Consider the following 22,799-nt stretch of genomic DNA (forward strand, 5'->3'; position numbering starts at 1 on the left):
AGGGAGGAACAGGGTATATGGGGGCTTCAGAGTCATTGGGAATATTGTCTTCTGGTTGACAGTAGGGACAGGTGTAGCAACAAAGGATACAACAAACAGAGTAAAAAGGCCTCCTACAGAACGGGAGAAAATATAAGTCACATATCTGATAAAGGGTTAATACCCAGAATATACAAAGAACTCCTACAACTCAACAACAACAAATCCAATTACCTGATTTAAAACTGTGCAAAGGGACTTCTCTGGTGGCACAGTGGTTAAGAATCCGCCTGCCAATGCAGGGGACACAGGTTCGATCTTCCCTGGTCTGGGAAGATCCCACGTGCCGTGGAGCAAAGAAGCCCATGCGCCACAACTACTGAGCCTGCGCTCTAGAGCCCACGAGCCACAACTACTGAACCCGCGTGCTACAATTACTGAAGCCCGCAAGCCTGGAGCCCATGCTCCGCAACAAGAGAAGCCACCACAATGAGAAGCCCACGCACCGCAACGAAGAGTAGCCCCCGCTCGCCGCAACTAGAGAAAGCCTGTGCGTGGCAACGAAGACCCAACGCAGCCAAAGATAAAATAAATTAATTTTAAAAAAGATTTAAAAAATGTGCAAAGGGCTTGAATAGACATTACCCCAAAGATGATATACAAGTGGCCAACAAGCATATGAAAACATGCTCAACATCACTAATCATCAAGAAATGTAAATCAAAACCACAATAAATTACCTGACACCCATTAGAATGGTTACTATTTTTTTAAAAAACCCAAAAATACCCAGAAAACATCAAATAGTGTCAAGAATGTGGAGAAATTAGAAGTCTTGTGCACTGTTGGTGGGATTGTAAAATGGTGCAACTGCCATAGAAAATGGTGAGGAAGTTCCTCAGAAAATTAAGTATAGAACTACCATGCGATCCAGCAATCCCACTTCTGAGTATGTATCTAAAAGAATCGAAAGCAGAGCCATTTACACATCCATGTTCATGGCAGCACCATTCGCGACGGTCAAGAGGTAGAAGCAACCTCAGTGTCCATTGACTGATGAAAGGATGACCAAAATGTGGTCTATACACAAAATGGAATATTATTCCTCCTTAAAAGGAAGGAAATCCTGCCAGATGCTACAACATGGGTGACTCAGAAGTTGCTTAATGGATATAGCATCTCAGTTTTGCAAGATGAAAAAGTTCTGGAGATCCGTTTCACAACAATGTGAGTGTACCTAGCACTGCTTAACTGTACACTTAAAAATGGTTAAGATGGTAAACTTTATGTTATGTATTTTTGACCACAATAAAAAAAATTGACTCAAGAAGAAACAGAAAACCTGAACAGTCCCATAATTACTAAAGAAATCGGCAATGTAATTTAAAATGTATGGATAGAGGGGCTGGTGGCTGCAAAAACAAGGAAGGCCTAGATAGTTTTACAGATGTATTCCATCAAGCCTTTAAGGAACTGATAACCCTCATCTTAGATAAATCGTTCCAGGGAACAGAAAAAGAGGACATGCTCCAAAAACAACAACAAAACCAATCCAGCCAATACACCACGACAAAGTTGAGTTTAGCCCAGAAAATGCAAGGGTGGTTTAACATTAGATAATCAATTAACACAACTGAACACATTAACTGATGAGAGGAGGAACATTCTGTCATCAACTCAGTGCTTTTTCTGAATGCATTTGATAAAATTCAACATATAGCAAACTAGGACTGGAAGGGACCTGGCTTAATCTCATAAAGGTGTCTGTAAACACCCTCTGCAAACATCTTAATTAATGATGAAACCTTAAGAATATTCTCTTTGCTTCCATTCAACCTTGTACTGTCCAGGGAAGTAAAGTGAGAAAAAGAAACTGTAGTTAAAAGGACTGGAAAAGAAGAAACAAAACAGTCATTCCTCCCAGATGGCATGACTGTGTAAGTAGAAAACCAAAAAGAATCCACAGGGGACTTCCCTGGTGGCACAGGGGATAAGACTGTGAACTCCCAGTGCAGGGGGCCTGGGTTTGATCCCTGGTCAGGGAACCATATCCCACACGCATGCCGCAACTAAGAGCTCACGTGCCGCAACTGAGGAGCTGGCAAGCCGCAACTAAGGAGCCCGCCTGCCACAACTGACACCCAGCGCAACCAAATAAATAAATAAATTTTTTTAAAAAGTCACCTTCCTTGGAAAAACATAAAAAGAATCCACAAAGAATTATTAGCCCTAATACAAGCATTTATGAGGTTGCTTGAGACAAAATGCATACGCCAAAGTCAATTCTGTTTCCTTTGTTGTACACCGGAAACTAACACAATGTTGTAAATCAACTGTACTTCAATTTTTTAAAAAGTCAGTTGTGTTTCTATGTACCAGCAGCACAATCAGAAAGTGAATTAAGAAGAAGATAGCATTTATAATGCCATAAAAAAGCAAGTCCTGGGACTTCTCTGGTGGTCCAGTGGCTAAGACTCTGCACTCCCAATGCAGGGGGCCTGGGTTCGATCCCTGGTCAGGGAACTAGATCCCGCATGCCGCTTCTAAAAGATCCCCCATGCCACAACAAAGATCCCTCACGCGGCAACTAAGACCCGACGCAGCCAAACAAATAATAAATAAGTAAATATTTTTTAAAAAGCAAGTCCCTAGTGACAGCTCTACCAAACACGTGATGTTCAAGTCCTTAGGGGAAAATGTACTGAAAGGATCTTAATAACTAGAGAGAGATGCTATGCTCAGAGATGGGGAAATGATATTTTAGAGATGACTAGTCTTCAAAGGGATTCAAAATTCAACAAAATCTCCATTTACCTCTTCAAAAAAATCCCAACGGTGTTTCCTGGAACTTGACAAGCTGTTTTTGAAACTTCTAAGGAAAACTAAAGGGCCTAGAATAGGTGGCAGAATTTTGAAAGATGATGACCCCCTCCCGGTATCAAGGCTTGCTTTTAAAGCTGTAGTAAGTAAAGCAGGGATAGACAGAGAACTACATTCAACATCCTGCCATAAACCATAACGGAAAAGAATATAAAAAAGAATCTATATATGTGTATAACTGAGTCACTTTTCTGAACAGCAGAAATTAACACAACATTGTAAATCAACTATACTTCAATTAAAACATTAAAATAAAAAATAAGACGGGGGGGACTTCCCTGGTGGCACAGTGGTTAAGAATCCACCTGCCAACGCAGGGGACACGGGTTTGAGCCCTGGTCCAGGAAGATCCCACAGGCCGCGGAGCAACTAAGCCCGCACGCCGCAACTACTGAGCCTGCGCTCTAGAGCCCGCAAGCCACAACTACTGAGCCCGCGTGCTACAACTACTGAAGCCCACGCGCCTACGGCCCGTGCTCCGCAACAAGAGAAGCCATCACAATGAGAAGCCCGCGCACCGCAACGAAGAGCAGCCCCCGCTCGCCGCAACCAGAGAAAAGCCCACGCGCAGCAATGAAGACCCAACGCAGCCAAAACGAAGTCCAGCAAGGCATCACCATTTCACACCCATTGTATTGACCGAAAGTACGAAACACAAAGTAAAAGTACTAAGTCCAAGTACTGGTGAAGGTGAGGAGAAACAGAAATAAATGTCTATACAGTGGCAGTGGGAGTGTCGTGTGGGCCACCAGCTTGGAAAGCGATTCCTCCACCCCTGGCAAACTCGGAGCGCACGTGCCCTATGACCCGGCGAGTCCCCTTCCGGCATCTAGAGAACCCCGCCCTCAGCAAGGCCGCCTCCCCACCCCTCGCAGGGATACTGACGGAAGGATCCCATGCAGCTGGACGAATGGGCCATCCACATGGATCGGCACAGATACATCTCCAAAGGCCAGCTGCGAGGGGAAGGAGCCATTGGCAGAAGGAAAACAACACGATTCCCTTTGTGTAAGATGTTAAAACTCACAAAGCTTGCAAAGGTCCTTCACCGTTGCCACTGACTTCAGACTAGGGGCTGCCTGTCTTCTGCCTGGGACCGGTGCACACGGCCCTTGCAGGCCATACACATACATACTTATTAAAAATTGTGTTGCCTGGAGACAGATTTATTTTCTTCTGTGGAAAGGTAGGACAAATGTTCCCAGCGCTGGGACTGAAGGCGTCTGTCTTTCCCGAAGCCACCAAGGACACGTGTGTGCTGGGGTGGAGGCTGAGGAGGGACACGGTGGAGGGGAGGGGCCCAGCTGGCCATGGGGGGGGGCAGTCCTTCCAGTCTTAGTGTTCAGAGACCCTCCCCCATCACTCTCCCGACAGCCTGCCTCTCCCGGAGCTTCCCTGGCCCCTTCTTGGGCATTTGGCCTTCCCCCTTGGGGGAGGGGGGTGTAGCCCTCCGGATCTGCTAGGCCTTCAGGTTCTGGGTCGCTCGCCTCCCCTGACGCCCCTCGTCTCCCAGTTCCCTCTTGTGACTCCCACCCACCCCCAGTGCTCTTCACCCCGAGCCAAGCTTCTTACGCTAAGACCCCACCAGCTCCATTGGCCACCTCCTCCTGCCTTGTGGGCCCCTCAGTCCTCCCCTCCACTGGCACCCGTGCTCCATAGGGAGTGATGCCCCAGCAGAAAGAGCCCAGAGATCTCCTGGATCCTTCTGCGTTCGCCGCCTACACCCTGTCCACCGCCACGTCTCCTGGGTCCTGCTCCCCCTCTCCACACCTACAGCCCCCCCTGACCCAGGTTTCCCCCATGCTCTCCACCCCTGGGCCACCAGCTTGCGCTTGTTCAAATGCAAAGCCGTTTGCCAGCCCTCCGCAGCCTCGAAGCTCACCTCGACCAACTTGTGCTCCAGGTAGGAGAAAATGCCCTGTGGGCGTGTCACCTGCAGGCTTGGCCTCGGCCAGTCCCCATCTCCCTTCCTGCCCAATGCCTGCTGCCCTTCATGGTTCAGGGCCTCGTGCCTGATGGTTAAGGGCAGGGACCCGCGGTTGACTCTTAGCCTTACCACTTACTAGCCCTGTGACTTTGTGCAAGTTTCCTAACCTTGCGAGCCTCAGTCTCCCCACCCGTGAACCAGGGGAAATAACTGCACCCGCTCTGGGGTCATTGGAAGGACTGAATGAGTTCACGTCCACAGAACACTTAGACCAGCCCTGGTACATTGGAGGATGACAGTAGGAGTAGCACGGTGTGGTTCAAGGTCAGCTTAAACTTCACTTCCTCTGTGATGCTCTCCATGATGCCCTGAGCGGCCCTAGACTTGACTCCCCCTCCTTGGTGACCCACAGTGCCCTCCACAAATGGCTGTCCTGGCAGTGGGGTCTCATCTGTTGGCAAGTAGTTCTGCCCCTGAGACCCGGGAGACTCTTGGGGCAGGTGGCTGTGGGCTTTGTCTCTGAACGGTGCCAGTGCCAGGGCCAAGTCTGGCGCTCAGTCAGGGCACTTCATGGAAGGCTATGGAATGCCCGCCTGCCCCCACCTCCCCATGGGAGGGCACCGCCCCCTCTCACCTCCTCCGGGCAGGTGCGCGGCCGGCCCTCTGCCATGCCCACCGAGGCCGGCAGAGGGCAGCAGTGCCCTGCCCTGCGCCGTCGGGCAAAGGGGTGGGCGCGGAGGGGCTGGGCTTCCCGGGGCACCCAGGACAACTCGGGCTGGGAGCCATTGCATTGTGGGGAGGGAGACTGGGGCTCCTCCGGGACGCACTCCTGGCACCGCCAGCTGCTCCTCGGCCCGGCCGGCGGCCCGCTCAGGTAGGCAGGAGCCGGGGCTGGCTAGGGCGCGGGGTGCAGGGGCCGCCGGGTCGGGGTGGGGGGCGCCGCCTGGGAGCCAGGAGAAGCCAGGGGTCCACAGGCCGACTAGCCCGAATCAGGCAAAAGCGCTTAGGTGCCAGACCAAGTCCTGCGACGACACCTCCTGATGCCTGAGGGCACGGATCCCCCCAGTCCTGGCCAATGGGTGGCCCTGGCGCTGGGAGGTAGGGCTGCGGCTGCTGCCCCCAAATGTGAGAGCTGGCGCCTCTGGCCACGGGGCAGGGCACGGGGTAGGGAAGCGGCCCGCCTGGCTCCCCGCTCCTACAGCCACCCAACTGGCCCAGCCAGGTGGCAGCGAGCCCTGTGGCTGTCACCTCACCCTGGAGCCTGCCTGCTGCTACCGCACCCTGTGGAGGAAACGGGGAGACTGACTCAAGCACACCTGTTCCCGCACCTCGGGTCACGGCCTGAGCCCTGCCGCCTGGTGTGCGGACGGTGCCCTCTGAGGGAGGCAGAGGAGCCGGCTGCCGGCTGCCACTCTCTTCCCCACCCCACACGTGAAGGGGGAGATCCAGACCCATCCTGGGATGGTATTTCCCCGAGCGAGCGGGAGGGGGACAGCCTGCGACCAGTTGCCAAGTCTGAAGCTAAGGGCTGGGTGGGCTAAGGGCTGGGCTCCCACCCCCTCCTGTGCATCCTCTATGCCTCAGCCCCCTCCAGAAGCATCCTCCGCTGGCACCAGACTGTACCTGGCACGACTTTTCCAGTCCCTGGGGGTGGGGGGGCGTGAGGGGAGAAGGTCTCCCAGGCGGGCTGCCTTGGCCAGTCTCTCCCCTGCCCCCCGCCTGGACAAACGCAGGCATTGAGGGTCAGGACTCCCCTCCAGCCAGGCGCCAAGGCTACCGAGGGTGAGGCCTGCTATGCAGGGGCGCAGGGCCCTGGCCCTCGCAGGGGGGCTCCGTGGCCCACTCTGCGCCCTTCACAGGGACCCCGGGGGGACACGGGGAGGAGCACGCTGGCTGGCACGGGGCGGGAGTGGGGGACTGGCTGTGTGGGTCTCATTTTTCTGGCTGAAGGAAACCCTGTCCCTTTGTCCCCAGATCCCAGGGGGTGTCTCTCTGGGGGTGGGGAGTGGCAGGGAGCCCCCTGGTCAGAACAGCCTGGATGGGGATAGGAACACCAGATAGCGGGTCCCTGGCCTGGGCCTCTGGACAGAGGGGACATTGTTGGCGTGGAGGCAGGGCTGCCTTGGCCCGGCCACTATTGACAAAGCTGCCAGCTGTGGTGGAGCCCGGCTGCCAGGCCTCGGCCCCCCTGGCCTCCCTCCTCCCCCGGGGTTGAGTGTGAATGGAACCAAGCCTTGCCTGTCTCCCTCCTCCTCAGGACGATGCCCCCCACAGCCATCCTGTGCCCGTCACCACTGCCCCGGGAGACGCCTCTGCTGCTGCCCTTCGCTGCGGTAAGTGCCTGAGTCCTGCGTCCCCAGAGACCCCCCTCTGGGGCAGGGAAGGCAGGTGAGGAGCGCGGAGGAGCCTGGAGCCTGGGCTCCCACGCGCTGCGCCTCCAGCTGTGGGCCGTCTGCCCCTCACCCGCCGCAGACACTGCCACCGATACCAGGGTCCAGAGGAAACGGCCCTGTCCCCAGGCCAGGCCTGACCTTCCTGTCTGTATTCCCAAGATAAGGGCCCAGGGGCGTCCTCGGAGCTCTCCCCACAGCTGGCACGCCCACGGGGGCCGGAGCTGGCAGGCTGCTGAATGACAGTGGGCCCACTCCTGGCTGGCACGCGCCCACACACCCAGCTGTGCGGGACCTTGGCTCAACTCAGGACCTGGCTTCTACCCCGTCCTTGTGGCTCTGTGCCGGGGTCAGGAGGAGAGAGGCGTGAGGGGCCATCACGGCCCAGGGATTCGTGGCGCGTGTCACCTGGGCACTGCAGGAGGCTGCTGGGCAGCGGGTGCTAAGGCCCCTGGCCGGGAGGTGAGCTGGAAGGCGCAGCAGAACCCGGGATCGGAGCCTCCTCTGGAGGCTAGGGCCCTGCCCTTCTCTCAGGGCTCAGCCTTGGGCCCCAAATGGGTGGGGAAGGGAGTCCATGCCCAGCTTCTGGCTAGGACTTTCTTTCAAGCTCTCCTCTCCCCTCCCGCCCTCTCTGGCTGTCCTCTTCTCACTCCACCCGCCCCCCCCACATTAACCCTCCCCGTGCCAGCCCCGGTGGACCCTGGCTGCCGGGGCTGATGGGGCAAGGGACAGGCCTCCCCCAACCCCCTGCACCCTGGGTTGTCTCTTGGTGCCCCCCAACTCCCCCATCCCCGCTCTGAGCACCCCCAGCTCAGTCTGGGGCCCTCCCAGCCCTCTGTTCTCCTCTGCCTCGGCCCTGGCCACCGGCCCCTTGCTTTCTCTGGGGCAGGCAGCGGGGTGTCTGGCTCTCTCCTCTCTTCCGCTGGCTTCCCAGGGCAGCTTTCCTCTCCCACCCTCGCTGGCCCTCAGGCCCTGGTCTCCGGGCTCCTGTCCCCTTTCCCCTCGCCCTCCACCGTCCTCCGCCGCCGCCCGGGGAAAGGCGCTCCCCACCCTCCGCGCTGCTCTCCTTTCTGTGGTCTCTCCTCTCTCTGCCACTCAGTCCTGTTGGTGTTCCTGTGGCTTTTCAGGATCTGCCCCCTTCCACAATCTAGATGCATCTAAAGTAGACGAAGGAAATTCCTCGCGCATGCATACACCCCGCCCCCACCTCCTGGGGACTCTCCGTGTCCACCCCCACCCCACCACCCCCCCACCCCACCCCCCTGTCCCTGTCTCCCTCTGACTCTTTCCCTCTCCGCTTCCCCTGCTGCTCCCTGCCCCCGCTTTCTGCTGCTGTCTCTCTGCCTCTCCGTCCTTCTTTCCCCCCCTTCTGTCTCTGTCTCTCCTGGATTCTCCTTTTCCTCCTGCCCCCTCATCCTCCATTCCCACAGCCGCCCTGACTCATGCCTTCCTGCCTGGTCTCCCCCAGGGCCCCGCGATGGCGCCCCGGCCTCCACTGGGCGCCTGCCTGCTGCTTGTGCTGCCGCTGCTGTGCCCACCGCTCACCCCGACGTGGGCACACCGCTTCCCAGCGCCCAATACCACCCTCAACCGCTTGGCGCTGGCCCCAGGCCGGGGCGCGCTCTACGTGGGCGCGGTGAACCGCCTTTTCCAGCTCAGCCCCGCGCTGCGGCTCGAGTCGGTGGCCGTCACAGGCCCGGTCCTCGACAGCCCCGACTGCGTGCCCTTCCGGGAGCCGGCCGAGTGCCCGCAGGCCCGGCTCACCGACAACGCCAACCAACTGCTGCTGGTGAGCGGCCGGGCCCGGGAGCTGGTGGCCTGCGGGCAGGTGCGGCAGGGAGTGTGTGAGAAGCGGCGCCTCGAGGATGTGGCGCAGCTGCTGTACCGGGCCGAGGACCCCGGCGACGGGCAGTTCGTGGCTGCCAATGCCGTGGGCGTGGCTACGGTGGGCCTGGTGGTGCCCGGGCCAGGCCAGGACCTCCTGCTGGTGGCCAGGGGCCTGGCGGGCAAGCTGTCGGGCGGGGTGCCACCCCTGACCGTGCGCCAGCTGGCTGGGCCACAGCCCTTCTCCAGCGAGGGCCTGGGCCGCTTGGTGGTGGGCGACCTCTCCGACTACAACAACAGCTACGTGGCGGCCCTCGCTGACGCTCGCTCGGCCTACTTCGTCTTCCGCCGCCGTGGGGCCCGGGCACAGGCCGAGTACCGCTCCTACGTGGCTCGGGTCTGCCTGGGGGATGCCAACCTCTACTCCTACGTGGAGGTGCCCCTCACCTGCCGGGGCCACGGCCTCATCCAGGCCGCCTCCCTCGCCCCAGGCGCCTTACTGGGAGCGTTTGCTGCCGGCCCGAGGGGGGCGCAGGCGGCCCTGTGCGCCTTTCCCCTGGCCGACCTGGACGCGACCATGGAGCGGGCCCGGCGCCTTTGCTACACCACGGGCGGCCGGGGCCCCGGCGGCACGGAGGAAGCCACCGTGGAGTACGGCGTCACATCGCGCTGCGTCACCCTGCCGCCCGTGAGTGGCTGGGCCCGGGCCTCACCCCTGCCCTCTCACCTGAGGCTTTCCGCACCGCCACCTGGCAGCGGCTCCCGCCTCTCCCGCGGCCTCGTGTTGCCCGGCCTGCCACCCCGGCCCTGTCCCTCTGTGGACCTGCAGCATCTCTCTGACCAGGGCCGGGGCTGCCACACGTAGTCCTGGCCGAGGGCAGCTGGACGCTCTCATGTGACAATCGCCTGTGACCTCTGCTTTAGAGGATGTCAAGGAGGGGCCCGCTTGTCTGAGTCTCCTTGGCCAGTCTCTCCCTCTCTGCGGTGCAACCTTGAGCCCTTCTCGCCTGCTGCCTTGCCATCCTGGGCTGACTGCAGATCTGGGCCCAGGGAAGGTAACTCGTGCCTCTTCCAGGAATTGAATCCCCCCTCTCCGCCCCTGCAGGACTCCCCCGAGTCATACCCCTGTGGCGACGAACACACCCCGAGCCCCATTGCGGGCCGCCAGCCCCTGGAGGCGGGGCCTCTGCTGCAGCTCAGAAACTCCATCAGCGCAGTCGCAGCCCTCCAGGCAGACGGACACACGATAGCGTTCCTGGGGGACGTCCAGGGCCAGCTGCATAAAGTAAGGGCCTGATGAAGGCAGGGCGGGCCTCGGCCAGACCCCCGGTCCCAGCCTCAATGCTGCCAGGCCGGGCCCGGCCTCAGTGGCCTGACTGGAGGCGCTCCTGCCCTGTGGTGGCTCACAGGAGCCCCGTGAGCCGCGGGTTCCTTCCACACCTCTCGGCCTGTACCCTGCTGGCAGGTCGGAAAGCCAGGCCACACACTGAGGGCTGCTTCCCAGATGTGTGGCTCAGGACGCCTCCCAGGCGGCCCCCACTTCTCCGGCCGATAAGAGGAGACTCTTGCCTTTTCATGACCTGCTTGTCTCTCCACAACTGCCCTTCCTCCCCTGGCACCCAAGGGCCCCACCCAGGGTGGCTCTGCCCCCCTAGCTGGGTGAGGCTGAAGGGGGAGGCGACATGGGCAGGCTGGATGCCCGTGGGCCTGCCCCACCCTCCACGGCACAGCCTGGCCGCCCTGGGCCGGCAAGAAGGGGAGACAGCTCTGTGGGCCGGGATGCTCCCCGGGAACCCCAGCCGGGACAGCACCTCCTCCGAACGGTTAGCCTGCGGCCATCTTGAGAGCGGGCCTTGGCTCGGCGGGCTGGCCCAGCCCTGCCCTTGTCATCCCCCCAGGTCTTCCTCAATGGCACCCGAGGCCAGGTGTACCACTCACAACAAGTGGGGCCCCCGGGCTCGGCCATCAGCCCCGACCTGCTGGTGGACAGCAGCGGCAGCCACCTCTACGTGCTGACTTCCCAGCAGGTGAGGGCTGTCCCGGGGGTGGGGGGTGAGCACACGAGGCCCGAGGCCCCGCAGCCACCACCTCCGTACCCCGCCGCCTGTCCAGGTGGACCGCTTACCCGTGGCAGCCTGCCCCCAGTTCCCCGACTGCAGCAGCTGCCTCCAGGCCCGGGACCCCCTGTGCGGCTGGTGCGTCCTGCAGGGCAGGTGAGTGGGGGCCGCTCCCGGAGCACTTCTAGGTGGGCCAGGAGGCCGGGTCGTGTCCCCGAGGTGGGATGCAGGGCCGTCGTTGAGTTCCCCCATCCTGCCCTGCGTGCCCAACCGAGAATCTGGTGGGCATCTCCTTCCCCCCACTGCCCAGCCTGTCCACTTCTCCTCCCCCCAGCCCCTTCTGGGCCAGGCCTCCGTCACCTCTCTCAGGTGTCCCCTGGCCCACTCCAGCTCCTCTCCAGCCCACGCTCCTCACAGCAGCCTCAGGAATCCCTCACGGCAACCCTAAGTCAGGTTCACGTGCTCATGCACTTGGCCCCTTCCTCTCTGAGCAGAGTCCCTTTCACCCCCACTGCTTGCTGCGCTCCAGCTGGGCCGTCCTCCCAAGCCCCTTGCCGCAAATCACCCAGGGAGCCTGAGTCCCACACAGGGACCCAACGGGCCCCTGCCCCACAGGTGTACCCGCAAGGGCCAATGCGGGCGGGCAGCCCAGCCCAACCAGTGGCTATGGAGCTACGAGGACGGCCGCTGCCTGCACATCCAGAGCCTGCTGCCGGCCCACCATCCCCGCCAGGAGCAGGGCCAGGTCAGATGCCTGCCGCCGCCTGCCGCCACCTGCCGGGGCGGGGGCTGCCCCGTCTTCCTCCTCTCCCGCTGCCTCCGCTCCCAGCCCTCCCTTGCCCTGGATCCCTCTCCCTCAGCGAGCTGGGCCCCCCAGGAGGCCCCCGCCTGCTGTGCTTTCCTCGCATGCGTCGCAGGTCACCTTGTCTGTGCCCCGGCTGCCCACCCTCACCGTGGACGAATACTTCCACTGTGCCTTTGGGAACTATGACAGCTTGGCTCACGTGGAAGGGACCCACGCGGCCTGCGTCACCCCTCCCCAAGACCAGCTGCCGCATAACCCTCCAGGCACAGGTGAGGGGCCCCCGGGGCGAGGGGCAAGGGGGGAGCTGGAGGGGCAGGAGCCACATGGCCGCCCCTGCCACCACCATATGCCCCCCAGAGCACATCACCTTGCCCCTGGCCCTGATGTTCGAGGACGTGGTCGTGGCTACCGCCAACTTCTCCTTCTACGACTGCGGTGCCGTGCAGGCCTTGGACGCGGCTGCCCCGTGAGTGCCGGGCCCAGCTGCTGGGTGGGGGTGGTGAGTCCCGATGGCGCCCCGCCTGAGCGTCCCCCCGTCCCCCCAGGTGCAGTGCTTGTGTGGGCAGCCGCTGGAGGTGCCACTGGTGCCCCCAGAGCAGCCGCTGTGTGTACGGGGAACGCTGCCCGGAGGGCGAGAGGACCATCTACAGTGCCCAACAGGTGGGCGGGCCCAGCCTGCTGGCTTCTCTTCACCTCCGCCGTGCGCCCGCCCTACCCCGGGCCCGCCTAGGCCCCTCGACTCCTGAAGCGCTAAGGGGTCTCCTTCCCCCAGGTGGACATCCAGGTGCGGGGCCCAGGGGCTTGTCCCCGGGTCGAGGGCCTGGTAGGCCCCCTCCTGGTGCCTGTGGGCTGGGAGAGCCGTTTGGCCCTGCGCGTGCGGAACCTTCAGCATTTCCGGGTGAGCATTCCGGTGGGTGGGGGACAGCGACAGTGGGGGAGGAGCAGTGGTAGCGGCTGACAGCGTCCAGGATGCTGACAGAGCCCACCCCCAGGGCCTGCCTGCCTCCTACCACTGCTGGCTGGAGCTGCCCGGAGAACTGCAGAGGCTGCCAGCCTCCCTGGAGGAGGTGGCCGGGGACGCCGGCCTCATCCACTGCCAGGCCCAGCAGGTGGGCAGCTGCCCCATAGCCTCACCTGCCACTGGACGCGCGGGCCCTCAGGGGCTCGCCCCCTTCAGCCTGTCGTCACTCAGGAGGCCTGCCGTGGGCAGGCCTGGGCGTGCACAGGAACGTGGCGCCCACAGCCCCTGCTGGGAGACGCGGCGGTGGCGGGGGCGGGGGGGGGGCGGGGGGGCCTGAACAATGGCACGCATTCTGGGAGGAGCGTCCTGGAGGAGGCGGGGGGGGGGGGGGGGGCGGTCAGGGGGTGTCCCGAGTTGGGTCGGGCCTGACCCCGCCCTCCACCCACAGTTCCAGCCCTCCATGGCCCAGCGGGAGCTCCCGGTGCCCATCTACGTCACCCGGGGCGAGGGCCAGAGGCTGGACAATGCCCGCACTCTTCATGGTGAGCCTGGGGGCGGCACAGCAGGCAGGGCGGGGTGTGCAGCTGGGGGAGGCGCCTCAGCGCACCGCCTGGCCTTCCCTAGTGACCCTGTACGACTGCGCGGTGGGCCACCCCGACTGCAGCCACTGCCAGGCGGCCAGCGGGAGCCTGGGCTGCCTGTGGTGCAGCCACGACCGGCCCACCTGCCGCTACGGGCCGCTGTGCCCGCCGGGGGCCGTGGAGCTGCTGTGTCCCGCACCCAGCATCAACGCGGTGAGCCCCCAGCCCTCCCCCACGGCCCAGCCTCTTACTCATCCGCCATCCCCCATCGCGGTCCGCCTGGCCCCGCCCTGCCCCCCACTGTCTCAGCTTTACCAGGGTCAGCGCAGCCCTGCCCCAGGCCCCCAAACCCTAGCAGCTGTGTCCCACCTCAGTCTGGTTGGCTGGCCAGGCACCCCCCGACACCGCAAAGGAGGAGCAGGTTGGGGGCATCCCATCACCACCCTTCCCTGTTGCAGATTGAGCCCCTGACCGGCCCTCCTGAGGGCGGCTTGGCCCTCACCATCCTGGGCTCCAACCTGGGCCGGGACTTTGCCGACGTGCAGGACGCCGTGAGCGTGGCTGGCCGGCCCTGCAGCCCTGACCCCTCTCTCTACCGCATCTCTGCCCGGTGAGGCATCCTGGCAGCCGGGGGCGGAGGGACGCCCTCCCAAGGAGGCCCTCAGAGACTGGCCGCCCAGAGAGAAGGGAGGCTCGCAGCCAAGAAACGTGGGCCCGGGTCAGATGCGCCGAAGGAAGATGAGGCCGGGGGAAGGGAGGGGGGGCTGGCAGCGAGAGGAGTGGAGGGGGTGGGCTCTGGGCAGCGGCTGGCAGGCGGCCTGTGGCTCCCGACAGACGAGGGCCCGGCCCACGGGGGTCCTGAGCAGCTATCGGGCCTTCGCTCTGCAGAATTGTGTGTGTGACATCTCCTGCCCCCAACGGCACCGTGGGCCCAATCCAAGTGGCCGTTAAGAGTCGGCCACCGGGCATCTCAACCCAGCACTTCACCTACCAGGTCAGTGCCCACCCAGGGCGGTCCCCACAGAGGGGGCAGTAGAAAGAAGGGACAGGAGGGCAGTGACACCTACGTGAGGATTTCCAACCTGATCTAAGGTTAGTGGGAAGCGTCACCTCATGTCCAGGAGGGAAGCCACGCGATCCGAGTGATCGTTCTGGCCACTGAGTGGACGGTGGGCTGTGGGCAGCGGCGGGATGGTGAGGACGCTGCCCACCGGCCGCTGTCCAGGAGGGAGGCAAGCAGCGGAAGCAGTGAGTGCAGCGGCTGCCGGATGGCCAGGGGGACCACTCGGGGACGCAGACCTGTCAGGACTTGCTGCCCACCCGGATGCCTGCGGGCAAGGGGATGGGGGAGAGCAGGGATGCCTCCAGGTGCCAGCCTGAGCCCTCGAGACTTGCTGGAGCCAGAGAGCCCGGGGTGGGAGCAGTGGGTGCAGGGGCAGGGGCAGCACCCCAAGGAGGTGACTGGATCTTAGGGCTTAGAGCTGCGGGGAGGGGGGCCTGGGAGGTGCAAGCCGCGGCAGAGGACGAGGAGACGCAGCGAGGAGAGAAGAGCACCCCCTGGTGGGGCAGGGCGGCTGGCAGGAGAGCTGCGGGGCTGCAGGAGCTGGGCACAGGGCTTCCGGAGGGAGAGCAGGGTCAGTCGTGGCCCAGGAGGCAGAGCTGAGAAGTGGGCCTCCACGTGCCCCAGCTTGCCCTGTCCCCCAGGACCCCGTCCTGCTGAGCCTGAGTCCCCAGTGGGGCCCCCAGGCAGGGGGCACCCAGCTCACCATCCATGGGCAGCACCTGCAGACGGGAGGCAACATCAGTGCCTTTGTGGGCAGCCAGCCCTGTCGTATGTGAGTCCCTCCTCCTGGCCCCAGCTGGTCGCTGTCAGCTGGGGATACTCCCTACGGGCCCCAGCGTCCCCTTGCGTACAATGCGGGCGATGAGCTCAGGGCTCCCCAAGGCCCCCGTGAAAGTCCCAGGTCCACGGCTGCCGTGCCCACCCCAGGGGTCTCTGCCCTTGGTGAGGGAGGCAAAGCAGGCCTCTGGTGGGGAGGCCGGGCTGAGGCTAGAGCCCAAGATGCCAGACACCTCCCCACCCTGCAGAAGGGAGCCAGTGTGTCCTGAGGCCATCGTGTGCCACACCACGCCCCAGGCCAGCCCAGGAGAAGCTGTGGTTCGAGTGGTCTTCGGCCGTGCCCAGCGCACGCTGCTCGCCAGCCCCTTCCACTACACCGCCGACCCCCAGCTCGTGGCGGCGGAGCCCAGCGTCAGCTTCCGGGGGTGAGGACCTGATCCACCTGGGGCAACCTGTGCACCCTGCCGGGAGGGCGGGCAGCCAGGACTGGACTGGGCTGCCCGCCGCCCCTGGTCCTGCTGAGTGCTATCCTGGCGCAGGGGCGGGCGGCTGATCCGAGTCAGGGGCACGGGCCTGGACGTGGTAGAGCGGCCCCTGCTGTCCGTGTGGCTGGAGGCCGCGGAGGAGACGGCTGTGGCGGTGCAGCCCCGGGACCCGACCCCCAGGGGGAGCTGTCGGGCCCCCGCCGCAGCGCCCCAGGCTTGCACCCAGCTTGAGGGGGGCCTGCTGCAGGTGAGGCCCCACCAGCAGGTGACGCCGTGCCCCGCGAGGGGGTGGGGTGGCCCCCACGTCCCTGGGAGCGAGTGGGCAGCCCTGGCTCACCCTGCCTCGTCCTGGCCCCGCCGCCTCACAGTGCTCCACCGTCTGCTCCATCAACTCGTCCAGCCTCCTCCTGTGCCGGAGCCCTGCAGTGCCGGACGGGGCCAGCCCTCGGCGCGTCTTCTTCGCCCTGGACAACGTGCATGTGGACTTCGCCCGTGCCAGTGGGGGCCAGGACTTCCTGTACCAGCCCAACCCCCGCCTGGCCCCGCTCAGCCGCGCCCGCCCCTACCGCCTCAAGCCAGGCCACATCCTGGATGTGGAGGTGAGGCCTTCTGCCGGCCGCCGCTGCGCGAGGGCTGCGGGCACCAGCTGGGTGGCTCGACTCAGGCCCCGGATCCGGCTTCCAGGGTGAGGGTCTCAACCTGGGCATCAGCAAGGAGGAGGTGCGCGTGCACATCGGCGACGGCGAGTGCCTGGTGAAGACTCTCACGCTCACCCACCTGTACTGCGAGCCGCCCGCGCGGGCCCCGCAGCCCACCAACGGCTCCAGACCCCTGCCGCAGTTCGTGGTGAGGCTGGGCCCCGGGTGCCGGGCTGGGCGGGCGGAGCGCTGCAGGCCGGCGCTCAAGAGCCCTGCGTCCCCACCGCAGGTGCAGATGGGCAACGTGCGGCTGCCACTGGGCCCCGTCCAGTACGAGGCTGAGCCCGCGCTCTCTGCCTTCCCCGTGGAGGCCCAGGCGGGCCTGGGCCTGGGCGTGGCCGTGCCGATCGCCGCCGTGCTCCTCCTGACCCTCGTGTACAGGTGAGGGGGCCGCCCTGCCACGCGTGCACCCGCGCCAACTCCCCTCCTCACCTTTGGAAAGGGTGGCCCACGGCGGGCCTCTGCACAGGCGGCCATCTTGGCTCAGTGGCCTCGGCCCAGGCAGTTCTGGTCCCATGGCTGACACCTGGCCCCTGGGCCGCAGGCACAAGAGCAAGCAGGCCCTGCGGGACTACCAGAAGGTTCTGGTGCAGCTGGAGAACCTGGAGATCGGCGTAGGCGACCAGTGCCGAAAGGAGTTCACAGGTCGGGAGAGGGCGGTGGGGAGGGGGTAGAGGGCGGACCTGGGCCTGAGCTCACACCTCGGTGGCTCCTGGCCTACAGACCTGATGACGGAGATGACTGACCTCAGCAGCGACCTGGAGGCCAGCGGGATCCCCTTCCTGGACTACCGCACATACGCCGAGCGCGTCTTCTTCCCCGGGTGCGGCAGCTGCCCGCTGCAGCCTGCCCTCGAGGGGCCCGGGGAAGAGGGCCGCCGCGCGCCGGTGCGCCAGGGCCTCATGCAGCTCTCCAACCTGCTCAACAGCAAGCCCTTCCTCCTTACGGTGAGGGCCGCGGGGGCGGGGGGCGGGCCAGGCAGCAGGCGTGGGCTCAGGCGTGGGAGGATGTGTGGGGCGCAGGGCTTCCCGGGGTGGGTGCCAGCACCCCCTCCTCCCGCCTAGCTCATCCACACCCTGGAGGAGCAGCCCAGCTTCTCCCAGCGGGACCGCTGCCTCGTGGCCTCGCTGCTGTCCCTGGCACTGCACGGCAAGCTCGAGTACCTGACCGACATCGTGAGGACGCTGCTCGGAGACCTGGCTGCCCATTACGTGCAGAAGAACCCCAAGCTCATGCTACGCAGGTTGGCCTTGGCCTGACCGGTCCCAGCAGCAGGGGAGCTGGCTCCACCCAGCCCTGTCCTGGCGTGGGTGGGGCTGGGAAGCCCTGGGATGCGGGCTGGGTCCGGAGCCGCTGGTGGGGAAGCAGATGGGCATCCTGAGCGGCGAGCCGGGCACAAAGGGTGGCCAGGCGGAGCAGCTCTGCCCTCCTGCTACCGCCTGCCTCAGCCTGGACACAGGGTGGCCCTGCAGCAGCCCCTCTGACCCGGGGCCTGCTCCCTGCAGGACGGAGACTATGGTGGAGAAGCTGCTCACCAACTGGGTGTCCATCTGTCTCTACACCTTCCTGAGGGTGAGGGCCCCTCTCCCCTCACGCCATTCTGGGGCTGCTGCCTCTGGCCTCACTGATCTGCGCCCCCATTCCGCCCAGGGGCCTTGGGCTCGAGGGCGGGGTGTCGGTGAGGGGCAGGCTACGAACATTTGCCCGGCTGGATGTGAAGCAGAGGCCGCTGGCGTTGCCTGCCGTCCATCTTCGCTCCGTGCAGCGGGCCGCCCCTCCCTGCCCGCACCGCCCACCGCCCCCCAGCTGACGCCAGCCCTTCCTGGTGGTTGCAGGAGGTAGCGGGTGAGCCGCTCTACGTGCTCCTGCGGGCCATCCAGTACCAGGTGGACAAGGGCCCTGTGGACGCCGTGACAGGCAAGGCAAAACGGACCCTGAACGACAGCCGCCTGCTGCGGGAGGACGTGGAGTTCCGAACCCTGACGCTGACGGTGCTGGCTGGCCCGGGGGTTGGCGGGGCTGCGGCGGGCAGCATGGTGCAGCGCGTGCCTGCCCGGGTGCTCGACACGGACACAATCACCCAGGTCAAGGAGAAGGTGCTGGACCAAGTCTACAAGGGCACCCCCTTCTCCCAGAGGCCCTCAGTGCACGCCCTAGACCTCGGTGAGAACCTACCCCTCCCGCCCCGCCCGAGGCTCTTCTCACCTGTGGCCACTCGGCTCTGCCCTACGGGAACAGGCCGTGGGCTGACCGGCTTCCCTGGGTCCCCCCAAGAGTGGCGCTCAGGCCTGGCTGGTCACCTAACCCTGTCGGACGAGGACCTGACCTCAGTGACACAGAACCGCTGGAAGAGACTCAACACCCTGCAGCACTACAAGGTGCCGGGCAGGTGGGCGCTGGGGGCAGGCTCCCGCCTCGGGGTCAGCCAGGGAGGGAGCCCAGCCTCTGCTCCCCTCCCCGCCAGGTCCCGGATGGAGCCACGGTGAGGCTCATTCCCCAGCTGCACAACGGAGGCGCCATCTCCCAGAGCCCGGCCCCGAGCTGCCCCTCTGGGCAGAGTGAGTCCCGTGGCCCAGCCGCACCAACCTGCCCCCGAGTTCGAGGTGGGCAGGCCGGAGTCCTGGTCATGCCGTCTGCCGTGTCCGGGTCTCCCCAAACCTCGCCAGCGGGGAAGCCACAACTCCAGGCTGAGCCAGGGGCCCGGGGTGGACGAGGGCGGCAGTGCGTCCGGGTCGGGGAGCTCCAGGGCCGTGGGGTGCTGGGCCGAGCGAGCCCCTGGGCTGCCACCCTGTCCTCCACATCTCTCTTACCCTGCGGCCCTCGGCGCCCCCCACCCTGCCCCACCTCACCAGGGAAGCAGGCTGGGCCTCCCGGCCAGCGGCATGAGAGTGCAAAGGACTGAGGGCCGGCTTCTGTGCCCTCAGACGTCCCCGCGCTGGAGGACGGTGAGGACGGCGGGGTCCGCCTCTGGCACCTGGTGAAAGTCGCCGATGAGCCAGAAGCAGCGAAGGCGCGGCGCAGCAGCCTGAGGGAGCCGGAGCGGGAGCGGACGCGGGCCAAGGCCATTCCGGAGATCTACCTCACCCGCCTGCTGTCCATGAAGGTAGGTGGGCCGGGGAGCTGGGGTGACGGGGCGGCCCCACCCACTGAGGCAGGCCGCGGCTGGCCGCGGCTTCGAGGCGCACACGCCCTGCCCCCCCATACCGCCCACGCCTGCCTTCTAGGGCACACTGCAGAAGTTTGTGGACGACGCCTTCCAGGCCATCCTCAGCGTGAACCGGCCTGTGCCCATCGCTGTCAAGTACCTGTTTGACTTCCTGGACGAGCTGGCCGAGAAGCACGGCATTGAGGACCTGGAGACCTTACACATCTGGAAGACTAACAGGTGCCTCGCCTGCTGCCCCCGTGCAGAGAGGACGCTGCCAGGGCGGGGGCGGCAGGGCCGGGACAGAAGCCCAGGCCCGGCGGCCTTCGCCCTGGGTTCCCGGCTGCCCCGGCACGGACTCGCAGGCCAGCTCCCCGCACAGCTCAGGGCCGGGGACCAGGCTGAGGATGCCAGCTGGGGCAGCCTGCTCACACCGCGGCTGGCCCGTGTCCCCAGCCTGCTCTTGAGGTTCTGGGTGAACACCCTGAAGAACCCACAGCTCATCTTTGACGTGCGGGTGTCGGACAACGTGGACGCCGTCCTCACCGTCATTGCCCAGACCTTCATGGACTCCTGCACCATCTCGGAGCATAAAGTGGGCCGGGTGAGGGCAGAGGAAGAAAGCCTGGCGGGGGAGCCACGGGGGCTCGGAGAAGAGCCCTGGGTGGGGCTGGGGGGGCACGAGTGGCACAGTCAGAAAGCCAGGGCAGAGCTCCCCAGCTCCCGCTCACGCCCACCCCTGCCCAGAACAGGATTCCCCCGTGAACAAACTACTCTACGCCCGGGAGATCCCTCGCTACAAGCAGATGGTGGAGAGGTAGGTGTCGGGGCATCACGGGTGAGGGAATGGGCGCTGCCTGCCTCTAACTCCGTCCCCTCCTCCAGGTACTACTCCGACATTCGCCAGAGCTCTCCGGCGAGCTACCAGGAGATGAACTCGGCCCTGGCCGAGCTCTCGGGGGTGAGGCCCGGCCCAGAGGGTGCACCCTTCCACACCTGGGGCGGGGGAGGGGGGCAGAGGGGAAGGGGAGGCTTGGCTCGAGGCCCGGGCTGGGGCCTCAACCCCCGCGTGCTACCCCTAGAATTACACCTCCGCTCCCCACTGTCTGGAAGCTCTGCAAGAACTCTACACCCACATCCACAGGTACTACGACCAGGTGAGGCCTGGGGCACTCTGGGGGGGAGGGGCATGCCTCCAGAGCCCGGAGCCCAGAGCCCACAGGGAGGCCCCAGGAGTCTCCCTGGGGGCGAGAGGCAGTGTCCAGGCCCAATCTGGGCAGAGGAGAGGAAAGGCCCAGGTTGGGGAAGGGGCTCGGCATCCGTCCAGATTCCTCAGGGAGCTCTGGCTCCCCAGGCTGCTACTGAGATGGAGCCAGGGCAGGGCGGCCGGTGGGCCGAGGGCCAGGGCCTCAGGCGGGCCGGCCTCCTCTGCTCTGGTAGATCATCAGTGCCCTGGAGGAGGACCCTGTGGGCCAGAAGATGCAACTGGCCTGCCGCCTGCAGCAGGTTGCCGCCCTGGTGGAGAACAAGGTGACTGACCTGTGAGCTGGGCAGCAGCAGGGTCTGCCAGTTCAATGCCCTGGACGGAGCCTGGACGGAGCCGGTGACACAGGAGTGGCTGGCAGAGAGCGGGAGCGGCTCCCTGCTGCCTACCCGCCCCCCCCCCCCCGCCCCCTCCGCTTCCCTCCTTCCCCGCCTGGGCTTCTAACTTATAACCATCCTTTCTCCCTCCCCCTTCCCCACTGTATTTATGTGTTTGCTGGAGCATCACATCTGGAAATAAAATAGAAATGTCTTTAGAAGAAGCCCAATGCCCAGCCCCACCTTCGCCTGTGAGTCTCTTCAGTGCCCCAGCACAGCCCTCCCCTCGGCCCAGGGCTACGACTTCTACTACCTGAGAAAACGAGGACTCCGAGGCCTTGCTCTCCTCCCTCCCCGACCCCTGCGGGAAAGGTGCCCCTGCCCTCAGGCCCCCAGCTATGCCACCCCATCCTCCCGGTCCTTTCCTCGGCACAGGGACGTAGAAGCAAGCGTCGCCAGTCACCGCCAGGCCCCCTCCGCTTCCCTCTGACTCTGACAGTCCCCAGCTGGCCTCCTGGCTCCCCTCTTCGCCCCCCAGCCCTCCTGGGAGCAGCCGGTGTTCTTTCTGAAGAGCCAAGGTGCCCACCGGTCTCTGCCGGAAGCCCACGGTAGCGCCCACAGGCTCGGGGGGCTCCTTGGCCGCCCAAGGCCTCCCCTCGTCTTCCCCACCCACACCAGCCATGGAGGTCTCCACCCCATCCTGCTGCCTCCCTGGAGGCTTCCCCACCCACCCCCTTTCTGGGGACCCAATTCTTCCTCCTGGTCCCTTGGATGGGGTCCCAAGGTCACGAGCTCCAAGGGCTCTCTGCCTGACCCGGACATCTCTGCCACCAGCCCACTAGAGCTGTGGGCTTACTTGCTTCCCACTCGAGGACCCCTGAGGGCGGGGCCCGGAAGAACAGCTCCCTACGCCTCCTACGTGGATATGTGCACGTGTTGGAGCCAGTAAGCAAGGCAGGGCTGGGCCGCAGGGAGCCGGGAGAGACGGTGCAGCAGTAGAGTCCCAGGCGGGCCGTCCCCAGGCCGTCACTCAGGCCCAGCACCTGTGGTGGGAAGAGCTGCCCGCAGCTCACGCCCCTGACCTTTGCCTGGCCAGGGCCCCCAGCGACGCTACACTGAGGGACAGGAGGGCCCCAGCCTGTCTTGGGGATCAAGGAGCCATCGGAAAAGCGGGGACCCAGCAGAGAGGGGGCAGGGAATGAGGTACCCGTGGGAATGCAGGGATCGCCTCTGGGAAGGCTCCCCCAAGGGCCAAACAGGAAGCCAGAGAATGTTCCCAGAGTGTCACCGGCACCCTAGGGCATGTGAGAAGGGGTGAAAGCCCGGCCTGCCATGCCCGCAGTGCCCTTGTGTGGCTGTCCCCATCAGCGGGCTCTGGAGTACAGGGGTTCAGTCTGACGACCAGGTCACCGCCACAGGCCCACTCAGCGGTCCCCTCTGCCAGCCCTGAAGCGCAGGGGCTCAGCCTGGGGCCCGGTTCGTCACATGCCAGCGTGGGCGTCCCCCTTGGCCCTGGGGTGCGAGGGAGCTCACTGTGGAGGATGCGTCACACCGTGTCGGTGGAGGGGTCCCCTCTGCCAGCCCTGGGGGGCGGGGGCCTCGTCCTGGGGGCCGGGCCCTCCAGGGCCGCCGCCGCCGCCCCCTCC

General features: G+C 64.3%; 1 protein-coding gene across 3 annotated transcripts; it reads left to right on the forward strand.

Moving 5' to 3' along the window:
• Window positions 1-5,551: 5,551 nt before the first annotated feature.
• PLXNB3 (plexin B3) lies at window positions 5,552-22,769 on the forward strand. 3 transcript variants are annotated; one of them, XM_049705057.1, is made up of 36 exons: window positions 5,552-5,660; window positions 7,044-7,119; window positions 8,645-9,688; window positions 10,106-10,285; window positions 10,899-11,027; window positions 11,113-11,213; window positions 11,673-11,802; window positions 11,975-12,131; window positions 12,220-12,328; window positions 12,408-12,522; window positions 12,635-12,760; window positions 12,855-12,971; window positions 13,272-13,365; window positions 13,448-13,617; window positions 13,863-14,014; window positions 14,293-14,398; window positions 15,109-15,239; window positions 15,493-15,669; window positions 15,784-15,976; window positions 16,098-16,328; window positions 16,414-16,575; window positions 16,657-16,808; window positions 16,972-17,072; window positions 17,151-17,374; window positions 17,492-17,670; window positions 17,933-17,999; window positions 18,263-18,590; window positions 18,702-18,805; window positions 18,892-19,030; window positions 19,352-19,530; window positions 19,652-19,812; window positions 20,029-20,176; window positions 20,325-20,389; window positions 20,458-20,533; window positions 20,655-20,729; window positions 21,013-22,769. In XM_049705057.1, the coding sequence occupies exons 2-36, from the start codon at window positions 7,048-7,050 to the stop codon at window positions 21,115-21,117; spliced, it is 5,799 nt and encodes a 1,932-aa protein (XP_049561014.1). In that variant the 5' UTR covers window positions 5,552-5,660; window positions 7,044-7,047; the 3' UTR covers window positions 21,118-22,769. The 3 variants fall into 3 exon arrangements, 2 of the variants coding, with proteins under 2 accessions (XP_049561014.1, XP_049561015.1); XM_049705058.1 differs by having other exon boundaries at window positions 18,892-18,985; XR_007474911.1 differs by lacking the exon at window positions 21,013-22,769 and having other exon boundaries at window positions 20,320-20,389; window positions 20,655-20,716.
• Window positions 22,770-22,799: the final 30 nt, after the last annotated feature.

This window comes from Orcinus orca, chromosome X, assembly GCF_937001465.1.
Source record: "Orcinus orca chromosome X, mOrcOrc1.1, whole genome shotgun sequence".
Classification (NCBI taxonomy): domain Eukaryota; kingdom Metazoa; phylum Chordata; class Mammalia; order Artiodactyla; family Delphinidae; genus Orcinus; species Orcinus orca.

What these genes read in the sequence shown, in the direction of transcription:
- PLXNB3 (XM_049705057.1), top strand. Translation starts at nt 7,048, where the DNA reads ATGCCCCCCACAGCCATCCTGTGCCCGTCACCACTGCCCCGGGAGACG. An exon ending in CCATCTACAGTGCCCAACAG is followed by an intron (nt 12,523 to 12,634) that starts GTGGGCGGGCCC and finishes TCCTTCCCCCAG; the next exon opens with GTGGACATCCAGGTGCGGGG. An exon ending in ACACCCTGCAGCACTACAAG is followed by an intron (nt 18,806 to 18,891) that starts GTGCCGGGCAGG and finishes CCTCCCCGCCAG; the next exon opens with GTCCCGGATGGAGCCACGGT.